Source organism: Convolutriloba macropyga, chromosome 10 (assembly GCF_964194025.1).
Source record: "Convolutriloba macropyga chromosome 10, txConMacr16.3, whole genome shotgun sequence".
Classification (NCBI taxonomy): domain Eukaryota; kingdom Metazoa; phylum Xenacoelomorpha; order Acoela; family Convolutidae; genus Convolutriloba; species Convolutriloba macropyga.
In genome coordinates, this window is record NC_134477.1 from 28,351,663 (window position 1) to 28,363,513 (window position 11,851).

At 36.8% G+C, this 11,851-nt stretch overlaps 1 protein-coding gene across 1 annotated transcript in view; it reads right to left on the reverse strand.

Annotated features, from left to right (window-relative positions):
- Positions 1-11,350, reverse strand: part of LOC142347853 (uncharacterized) — a 35,906-nt gene extending 24,556 nt beyond the window's left edge. Inside the window, exons 1-4 of the mRNA XM_075398987.1 lie at positions 10,498-11,350; positions 10,156-10,278; positions 9,629-9,795; positions 9,170-9,303 (exon numbers count right to left, since the gene is read on the reverse strand). Of these exons, the coding sequence (XP_075255102.1) occupies positions 9,170-9,303; positions 9,629-9,795; positions 10,156-10,278; positions 10,498-10,518 (445 nt within the window). The 5' untranslated portion in view covers positions 10,519-11,350. The remainder of the gene's footprint in view (positions 1-9,169; positions 9,304-9,628; positions 9,796-10,155; positions 10,279-10,497) is intronic.
- Between the last annotated feature and the right edge of the window lie 501 nt (positions 11,351-11,851).

Here is an 11,851-nt window from a genome sequence, read left to right on the forward strand (position 1 = left end):
CCATTTTTCTTCAACTATGGCACTAGATTTTGGGCTGATATGTTAAGTTTTTTTTTGTTGCACTGAGAATTTCTCTTAGGAATTTCTCCAACTTCACTGCGCTTAAAATTTTAATTTGCTGTGAAATTTTGAGTTATGCGATACTATAATAGATATTATTATGTTAAAATTGCCATCCCCAGTTACAAACCTTGTTCTTTTCGTCAACTTGCAATCTATTCCATTACTAGTAGAACTCATCTGATTCCTTGTAATTCAAAAAATTACCGTGTATATTAATGCTATGTCATAACTGATGTCTTGTTTGTTGGACAATATGCGTTTTCATAAAAATTTTGTGAGTGGTCAACATTCGTGTTTTTTTCTCTTTTTTAAGCACATTCGCGTATTAACAGATCCACATGATTTTCAAATGAGGCCCGAGTAAACTTATTTAGTCTTGCAGTACAATTTAAGCTGAATTATTATAAATAACAATTGAAATTTTTAAAAAAAACAACGTTCAGATAACAGCTAATGATTTTAATTTAATGGCTTCAGTAATTTGCGTTTCGACAAATTGTTTGTAATTTTTTGAGCTCTTCTGTATGTCAGAATTATTTCAAAGCTTATGATTTTTTAGACGTTTGAAATCAATTGATTTAAAAGATGTTGATTGATTTTTGAATATCCCCTCATTATTTCTTTCTTTATCGATTTGTTACCTAGTCTTAATAAAGAAAAGTTCCATCTACTGTGTAGTTAAAAAAATAATTGTGTGTGTGTAGATAAGGTTTTATCTGATTGCATTTTCACGTTGTTACTAGGTGCTTTTAAATTTAGATATTGAGTTTTTGCCGCGAAATTTTTGTTTTTGCTTATTGTTTTCTCTTCTCGTAGTCTTTTTAATGGCAGATCTCGTGAGCGCTGTAATGAGGCATGGCATTACGCAATTAGTAGTTTGGGTGTGTAACGATTTCTTAAAACTCAAACATCTATTTTTGATAATATCTCTTCATTTGCCTGACAATTAAGTCAAAAATATAGATAAAGTCGGGTCGGAACATCGTGTGCAAACGCACATTAACGAGCCTCCTTGTTTTATCATTCAAGCAGCTGTTGGTCAATTTGAAGTAAACATTTATTTTTTTTATATTTTTATCAGTATATTTTTAGCAATATATTTTTTATCAGATGCTGAGTTTCAATAAATAATTAGTAGAATTGAACATCTGTAAAATCCAAACGCTCGCTGCTGCTTTTTGATCGCACTTTTGGCTTGAACAATTCTGATTCTTTAAACCTATCAAAATTATGACATTTAGTTCTCAAAAATATTAATGCCGGTATTTATGATATTGTGGTTGATCGAGGAAACCTACACCGAAATTTATTTCAATGGTTGATTTGAACGAAGAATGGAAATCTTTTTGAATTCAACACTGATTTTTCAAATTAACTCATTGTTCTTGCCTTCACTCAAAATTTCCTCTCATACATTCATTAAAAAATGGTAATTTGATAGGTTGGAATACTTCCCGTGCGAAGCACAGCGGATGCAAATCTCCCATGTTATTATTAATAGTCGTTATGGCTATTTTTACGATAGGATAAAATATTGGCTATAATTTGATTATTCTGTCCTGACACTCAAAACATCATTTTGTTCACGTCTCTATGAAAATACCTGCCTCTTAATAACCCAACCAATCCCAAACCAAAACTGATTCAAACTGCCTTTAAATTTTAACAATTAAATGACATGATATTTCAGGGAAAGGAAGCAGATCCGAGACGACAAACATTTTCACTCTATAGCACACAAATAGATTGCTTAATGTCTCGGAGTTTTATTTTTGGAAGCGGTACGAGTCAGTGGTTTAATCTCTGCTCCCATGAACTGCATTTTCCCACAATCAGTGCACATTTCGAAACAAGCTGACGCCGATTTGGCTCTCGCTAGTTTGCTTCTGTTGCAATTTTTGGCTTTCAATGCGGCCGCTTTAGCTTCTGCGGCCGCCATAACAGCCGATGCTGAGGCAGCTTGCTTGTTAAAAGCCTTGCTTGCTTGAATTGATGCCTGATGCCGGTCTTTGGCTGCAGTTGAAGAGATAAACCATTTCAGCAAAAAAGCGATGCTTTCAATACAATTTAATCGAATTGTAATTCTAATAGAAACAACGATCGTATTCTCAATGCTTAGAAATTTTTAAATATTCAAAAAAACTGACGTAAAACTTAAAATTAAGGTTCGATGTGATTCCTTTGGTTGAGTCCAATGGCTAACGCTCAAAGCGCTTATAAAATAGAGAAATCGAAAAAGGTAAATAATTTAACACTATAGTCAGAAGTGTCTTTATTTTTTTGAAGCGCCTCCTTCTACTATTTTGAAGATTCGGTTTCAACAACAGTGTCAGATATCATTTTTAACAACCTTGTAATAAATGCTAAATGGCATCGACTTCAGTTTAATGGGAGTTTCAACGACACATCGTTTGAAAAAAATTCTCAGCTAATTTTAAAGTCCCAAGTAAAAAAAAAACGCTGATGTGAGGAACTAATATTATCATTTCAATTTCTACAATGACAACTATAAACATCGTTGGCAAATCTAAAATCTGCCAGCCCTGTCAGCTCTGCAGTCTCAACGAGGTAATTAAAAATCGGAGCAAAAAATTCCTTTAAATTTCATTCGATGAGATGTAATATTTTGATTTAACATCTGTATAGCTTAATGCTGCTTCTATTATCTGTTCTCAAAGATCCTTTAGTTGAAGAGACATAAACTTTGGTAACCTATTCTCCTTGAATTTAAAAAGGCAAAGTCATTTTGATAGCGAGGAAACTCATTTTTTAGAGTGAGGTAAGTCGAGTGTGACCAAAAACTGAATCACGCTATTGAACAAAATTCCCGTCACCAGGAGTGAAAAGGATGTTATGCATGCAATTCAATCAAAAATAGTTCAATAAATGAACAAAAAGCAGATTTGAAGTGATGGTGACGTCATGTTCTAAGAAAAAATATTGACGACGAAAAACAAAAATATAGCCGGTTAAGTCTGAAACCTACAATTTAAGTTGCCGCATGTGAACAAGAAACCACAAGCGAGAAAAAAATTCTAATTTAAAATTCACGCCACAAAATTGCACGACAAAAAATTATTCGATTTTCCGCTCTACCGCCGGTTTCAGAGTGACCACAATTTTAACTTCAATTTGACATAAAAAATCATGAAAATGAGAGAACAGATCTTACAAACACGTCGACCGAATAAAATTTAAATTGTTTGGATTGTAAAATTTCTGTGAATTGTAAACATAAAACGACTAACGGCGGGTGAATTGCTCTGGAACGCCAGATGTCGGCAATTTAATTTAGAGGGAGCGTAGCTTAATGTTTAACGGGTGCAAAAAAACACGAGGTTCGAACTGAAATAGACTTGCGTGCCGTATAATTTAGGTAAACAGATACAGCTCAGATTATAAAGTTATTTGAGCCGCTCAAAGACCTATGTAGAAAACATACAGCTATAAATTTTAAAAACATAGCTGGCAGATTGCCAGAAAATAGCCGCAATAGATTCGTAGATCGGCAGTCTAGAAAAAAACAGTAAAAAAGACAGACCAAAAAAATGTCTTTTCATTGAAGGCTGATCTGTTATACTTTGATTAAAAATCTGTATAAGTTATTGCTGCCTCTATTAGCTGATCTCAAATAACCTTCATTTAGAGTGACACACGCCCATTTGATCTTATCTCTTTGAATTGAAGTAAATAAAAGTTAATTTCAAAGTGAGGAAGTCATTTTTGAGAGTGAGGTAAGTCAATTGTGACCAATAATTTTATCACGCGAATGAACAAAACTTGCTCCACTAAGAGCGAAAAATTACGTCACGCATGCAATTCAGTTGAAATTGCATTAACGAATGAACAAAAAGTGGCTGTGACGTCATATGGTCGTAACAGAGATCATGACGACAAAAAAACAAGAGAAGGCCAATAATAGCCCCGGGTATCGCTGTGCGGCTATTAAAAAAACTTGTTAAAAATCATTCTGCGGAAGTCTTATTGTCGGGGATCTCTATTACATTTATGATTTCCTTTGACCTTAAATTAATCAAATTAAACTTAAGCTTTAAAAGGCAAAAGCTATTTATAGTAAATTAAGTCACGTATGATCAAAATTTAATCATGCAAATGACCTCAAAAATATGGCAAAAGATAGTGAGAAATGAGGTCACGCGCGCAAACGCCATTAGAGAGGAAGAAGTCATGCGGAAAATTTGACTTTTTCAGCTTTGCTGTGAGAACAAATGTAAAAGGAAAAAACATCAGACGACAAAACAAAAAACATAGCTGAAAGGAATCCGGAAACAAGCCAAAGCGTGGGAACTCCGAAAAAAACGGCACTGAGGGATGCCGAAAAAAGATAGGATGAAAAAACTGACAGGTCTAAATGTGATGAAAAAAATCATGATGTTAGTCTCAAAGAACCCTACAATCAAACCAAAAGACACATTGTGCAATCAATCATAGGGCACAAAATTCTTAAAAACGGAAATGAAATTTTCTAAAAAAGGATACAAAATTTTGCAAATAAAAAAACTATGAAAAAGGCTACAATCATTTAATTTTTTAAACGACTGATAAAGCCCGATTAAATAAAACTACAGGTCTTAGCAGAATGCTAGAACAATACAAGCTAGAATGTTGGAATGAGATCATGGACACATTATGAAAATACAGAAACAAAAAAAAACAGATTTTTTAAAGTTAAAACTAAATTAAAAAACATTGAAGTAGAAAAACAAATGCATTTCATTACTTTGGATTCTCCGCTTATATAGATACATTGCCAACTTCCTGGAGAGATAAAGGAAGTGAAAACAGTTCAAATACGTGAAACATAAAAATAAATTTCAAAATGTTTTTCAAATTGCACTTATCCAAACAACATTACTGAATTGCAAAAACTCGATACCAAAAAATTACTCGGTTATTAATAAAAACGAGAAAAGGTCCAATAAAATAATTTCGAGTAGTTAAAACTAAAATATTAAATAGTTTCAGTGCTTGTTTGAAAAGACCGGATTATTGTGAGCCCTTTTCGTGAAAGGGATTTTAGAGGCCGGCATATATGGTTTACATAATTGTAGACGTGAGGGAGCCCCTGACATTTTTCGCAAATTGTTGGAGAGCAAAATCACCATATTAGACGTTAAATCAAACCTTCTATCCCATCGCAAGAGTAAAGATTTCAAAGTATTAGACGACCTAAAACAAACCCACCCGTCCACTGAACTTGAAGCCCGACTGCTCTCAACTGTTTGGCGGCACAGAAAGAACTTGAAAAGCCTTTACAAGAGTGACAAGAAGAAGAGGTCGAAACAGTGCAAGCCAAAGAAAAACAAGCCATCAAAGAAGGAGAGAGAAAGAGCGAAACGGAAGAAAGAAACAGCTCAATAGGTAAATTTTGATTGTTTGACTGTGTTGTTGGTTTTTGTTGGAGTGCCTTCGCAACCTTAACTGGTAGGAAGGGGCTCTGACGATTTCTAAACGGTACAGTTATTCGATCTGTTTATCTTTCGTTATAAGCACGAGTGTGTTGTTTGATTTTGATTTTGTTAGAGTGCCTTCGCAACCTTAACTGGTAGGAAGGGGCTCAGACTTTTCTCAGACTTTTACGAAATTGTATAAATACAAGTGCCTTCGCAACCTTAACTGGTAGGAAGGGGCTTGTACTCTTGAACTCTTGAACTCTTTGAAAATGGGAGATAAAGCTAGAACTCAATCAACGAAGTACCCATGTGGTACCTGTAATCTTGAATGCAAAGATGGATCAGTTTCGTGTTTTAAATGTGGTTGCTGGTACCACGCCGGTGATTGTTCCGGCATTGCTACAAGTGTCCTTAGATGTCTGCAAAAAACTTCAGGGCTTATTTGGTTGTGTAAAGACTGCGAAGAAAGTGGTAAAAAACTCCTCAGAGATGGACCCGATGATATAAATGAAATTGGCAGTAAGCTAGCCTGCATACAAAAGCAGTTAACTGATCGACAACTGAATGAGAATAAGCTTGAAAACACAGTGCAGAAATTCATTGATGAAAGAATGTTGCATATTGAACAAAAGCTTGAGAACAAAATAAATTTAGTCATTGAAAAACAGCAGCAGATACCGGATCAAATTAAGACATCATGGCAAAAAAGCAATGTATCGACTCCCATACCAAACATGAAGAAAATAATGAAAGAAACTCTACAACAGCAGGAACAAGAAAAGGAGGACAATGAAAAACGGGAGAATAATCTGGTACTATTTAATGTTCAAGACAGCAAACTCGAAACTCCCAAGGAAAGAGAAAGTGTGGACCTACAAGTCTTTCTTCATTTCTGCGAAGAGGGCTTAAGGATTGATCTGGACGAAAATCAAATAGAAAAAGTTATACGAATTGGGAAAGTTAGCAATGAAGGCTCACCAAAACCGAGACCGCTGAAAATTGTCCTCAAAGAGAAAAGGGATAAAATTAACATCTTTAGATCATTGAGAAATTTGAAGGAATCGCATTCGACACTCCAACTGATCAGTGTTTCTCATGACTACTCAAGACAGACCCGCGAAAAAATAAATTCAATGATTGAGGAAGCTAAAAAGAAGGACGGAGACGACTCAATAAACTACAGATACACAATTAGGGGAACTGCAAGTCAGCTACAGGTTCAAAAACGCCGCAGAAAAACGGTTTCAAACGCTGCTGCATCTGGCTTCTGACTAAAATCTATCAATATCTTACTATACAATGTAAGAAGCTTGATCGACTTGAACAAAAGAGTTAAATTTGCTGACTATGTATACAGACTTGATTTCGACGTTTTACTTTTAACTGAGACATGGCTCACTGCTGAGATAAAAAGTGCTGAACTGTTCCTTCCCGAACCAAGTGAACAGCATAATTTTGGGGAAAATGACATCTTAATTACGGAAGATTTAATCAAAACAGAGCTAAAGTCACTTAACATCTCGAAGAGCAGAGGTCAAGATTCGATACCACCATTATTGTTTAAAAGATGCGGGGGATCAATAGCTATGTCCCTGAAAAACTTGTTCTGTAATATCAAGCGATTGCGCAAATTTCCATCTGCTTGGAAGACTGGTATTGTCAGTCCGATATACAAAGATGGTGACAAAAGAGAAGTTTCGAACTATAGGCCAGATACTCTATTAAACATTGTCGCAAAATTATTTGAAAAATTTATCATTGCACCACTCTACACTGCGTTTGCTGATCGAATAAGCAATTTCCAATTTGGTTTTAGGCCAAGACGTTCTGTTGTACTACAATTACTATACAGTTTGTCTCATATTTACTCACACTTGAACTCGAGAGATTCTGTTAATTTATTTATTTTGTTTGATTTCTCCAAAGCGTTTGACAAAATAAAACATAGTATCCTGATGAAAAAGTTACTTCAAATTCCCATCTCCAAGGCTTTATTCGAACTGATACAAGACTATTTATTAGGAAGAACACAGAAAGTGCGAATAGGTGACCAGCTATCAAATGAGCGAACTGTAACATCTGGAGTACCACAGGGATCGGTATTGGGACCATTATTCTTCCTGATATACATAAACGATCTCCCCAATGCTGTTTTCTCATCGTTAGCCTTACTATTTGCTGATGATTTAAAACTTCTTTACAATGGGAGACCTGAACAAGAATCCTTAGAAAAACTGCAAACGGATTTACAAGCCCTTCACAACTGGAGTGTGCAAAACCATCTACTATTTAACTTGAAAAAATGTTCCATTAGCGAATTTCAGTACGGTAGAAATAAGAACACCCTAGAAGATTTTTGTTTTATTATGAATGGAAGAAATTTAAACCACAAAAGCCTTGTTCGTGACGTTGGCCTGTTCATGGATGAATCACTAAACTGGAACGAGCATGTGAAAGTAAGAGTTGGAATGGCCAGAAAATCGTTCTTTCGGTTGAGAAGCAGTACGTCCCCGATCATTTGCACCAAGAGTAAAGTCGACCTATACCGATCAATAATATCAATGTCGATGCTATCTGCATCCGAATGCTGGGAACTAAGAAAAACGAATTTCGAAATAATTGAAAAATTCAATAAAAAGGTTCTGAAGTGGATTTGCGGAAATTTTGACTACAAGGATGCTTTGATCAAATCAAACTTATTACCACCACTCTACATTAAAGTGCTTAAAGACCTTCTACTTTTCAGTAACATCTTGGAAGGAAGGTACAATGTCGACTTTTCGAAAGAATTCAACATCACCAACAGCGGTAGAAGGAGACGTGTTGTGCTTCCAGACACTAGATTTGAAATACAGAGGCAAAATTTTTGGTATAGGACTGGATTCCGAATAAACGTCCTGCAAAGAGCTCTTGATTTCTTTAACCCGGAGAATCTGAAGAACAAACTTATTGAATACATGTGGAGTTATTTTAATAGACATTGGACTGAAAACAATCCCTGTACTTGGATTTTTATTTGTTTATGTACAAACTGTCGTGCCAATCCTAGATTGTAAACGCGGGGTGTGATTCCCCAGTGGCATATCCACGAATTCATAATAATAATAATAATAATAATAATAATAAATAAAAACAAAAACGGCGAAAATCGGACAAAAACTGGCACAATCACTGAACAAAACCTGGTAAGGAGGAGTATTGGTTTTCTATTGGTCTTTTTTGTTTTTTTTACACGAAGGAGTCTTGTTCGTGCGGCATTTTGACCTAAAAGTGAAAGTCAGAAAAGCTGTAATGGCGAACAAATTTCTGCTTTGCAAAAACTTGGGCTTGGCGAAACTCGAAGGCTCAACTTAAGAATCAAGGCAAGTGACACCAACCGATGCGAAAAAATGAAAAAGGAGGAAGACACGGTTAAGCACACACTGTTATGTCAATGCGACATCACACCCGAGGTCTTATGGGCTAACCCAAAAGGCACCGCGGAGAAATCAAGGGGGCCTTCACAACAACAACGCACATAACTAATACTGTTGTTGCCAAATTAATTTCTTAATCAGTCCTCCTATTACTCAATTAAACTGATAGCTATATCCGGGTAAATAAACAATTCCAGAAATTCTCGAAAAATGTATAAAAGTGATAAGTTGACAAAGATAACATAAATTAGTAGTTCACATTTCAGATAACTTTACCATTGAGATATGCTAGAGACACAACGGAAGGCTGCTTGATAGAGTGTGAAGTATGGAATGGTTTTGGTCCTCTCACTCTGAAAGGCTGATGAAGACCTGCGTTTGAGTTGTAGGAGCCAAATTGATACATGTCTCTAGAAATACACGAAAACTTATCGACTTTAAAAAACTAACAACCGAGGACATCTCAAACACGAACAATTCGTGGGTCTTGGTATTGCTAAGCAGTTCATCGCAACTAAACTATCAAGTATTGAGTCGCAAAAACCTTGAATACATCTGTTTCCTCAAACCGATATTGAGGGCTGTGAAACCTAAGTTGTTAAAAAGAACTTGGCAAATTATTCGGGCTGCCACAAAGCTAAAATCTGAGGGGACTAAGCTTAAAAGATGGAGTGATCTTCATGCTACGATAAGCTCAAATTTTAATATTCAGGAAGTTTTCATTAGGTCACTTACTCTTCTGTGAACTCTCTTGCTCTGCTGCCTTTTTTCCGCATCATACTCTTCAGGTAGGCAGTCCTTGGACTTGGCTGTCGGTTCTCGACATGCGGGTATGAGTCGTACGAACGCTCACTCGGAGAGTCATCTTGGGCGTACGAGGAGTTGTCTTCTGCAGTTTGGTACTGAAATGAAAGCGCGAAGTTATCAAAATTTGGATATTTTCCGTTTATGTGGATGCATATATCGGCAGAAACGGAAAAGATAACAAAATTTAAACAATATTTCAACTTACATAATTCTTGAAAATTGTGTCGATAATATTTGTGACCTTTGAGTATTTAACAATAACGCATTTTCTCTTAGAAACGTTTTCTCTTTGAAAAATGCAGAGAAGAAAAGGAAGCAGATTATGTGGAAGTAACGATAGATTACCATAAAATAACAAACATTTTTCTACCAAGTTTTTTTTGCAGTAGTCAAGCGCTGATTTCAAAAGAAATAGTTTCTCCAAAAATCAGTTTCATCCATGGTCAAACACTTACAATGTCACTCAAATTGCGATCAAATATGTCATTTAGGTCTTCCACTAGTCCATCAATTGCTTTCGCAGCTTCACCCGTCCCTGCTTTGGAATCTTTTGCTGCCAATGGCCGCCTCAATAACGGCTGAAAACATGCGGGTAGTTAATTTGAGAACTATGTCAAGCCAAATTCCATTTAGGGGTATTTCCCAATACAGCCCCCCCCCCACCTTACTGATCAGATAACCAATAGCCCCCATCATCATTGTTAATATACCATAAAGGGGGGGGGGTAACATTTTCATGGGGGGGGGGGGGGCTATAATGGGTAAGACCCCCATTCAGAGTAACGCTTTCACAGTACCTTTGCTGTCGAGTGTGCCATTGTTATCTTACGGTTCCATTAAATCTGAAAAAGAACGCTTCACTTTGATTAGAAATTGAACTCACTAAAGTGTAACAGCGTTAAGGAAAATCAAACTGTGGAAATAAACATATTAGAACGACCCTCGATAGGCTTGTAGAGGTGAAGACCTATAAAAAAAATCTATTACGAGGTACAATTTTTCATTTGAGACCTATAATACTTCTATGGTAAAGAAACTGGAGAAAGGTAAAACTGAAGAAAATGGAAAAACGATTAAGAAATTCCTTGAATGAGGACCAAGCAGAATTCGAAAGTAATATAGCCACCCGTCTCATCTCTACATCGGTAAGTCGACCATACTGTCTCAGGAAGGTACGACACAAGGCGATCCCCTTGCGATGGCAATGTATGGAATCGCAATCCTACCCCTAATAACAAGACTTCATAATGACTCTTTGACACAAAAATGGTATGCTGATGATGGTAGCGTCGTTGGTAAGCTAAAAGATATCAGGGTACTCTTCGACAAGCTCACTGAGCTTGGTCCCAAGTATGGATATCTTGTCAATGCTCCGAACTGTCAGTTGATAATTAAGCCAGGAGGCGAGCGCCAAGCGTCAACTGTGTTTGCAGGCACAAATGTGGAAATCACGCAGGGCGCTCGAGTCCTGGGATCAGTTATCGGAAGCTCTGAGGCCAGTAAAAATTTCCTGAAAGATGCAGAAACTAAATACACAAAAAGTTTAGACAGACTTGGTCAATTTGCTCTCACCTCTCCCCAGAATGCCTATGCATGTTTGACGAAGGGGGTTCAACAGAAGTTGAGCTTCCTCTCGCGTACTACACCTTCCATGGACGGGGTTCTGGACAAGGTGGAGGAGAGGCTTGGCCGAGTCATACCGAACATCGTCGGCAAAGAAGTAATCCAAGAGGAAAGAGAACTTTTTTCTCTCCCTCTCAGAATGGGTGGGCTTAACATCGCCCTCCCACAAGATCTTCACAAAAATCTTGAGCAATCAGTTGAACTCTCAAGACCATTGGCGTCATTCAATAATATTCAACATTGTGAAGTAGAACAAACCAAGATCAGTCTCAGACAGAAAGCAGACAATCAACGTGAACTCATCTCGAAAAAATCCAGAATCGAAAACAATCTACCAGAAATGAAGTATACCATCCAGCTGGCCTCGGAGAAAGGAGCATCAAGCTGGCTTAACGCGCTTCCGTTGTCAAAACATGGTTTTGACCTCACGAAGACTGAGTTCCGTGATGGAATAGCACTTCGCTACACCTGGGAAGCGAAGAACACGCCAGCCATATGCCCATGCGGGAAAGAATTCAGCCTCACCCA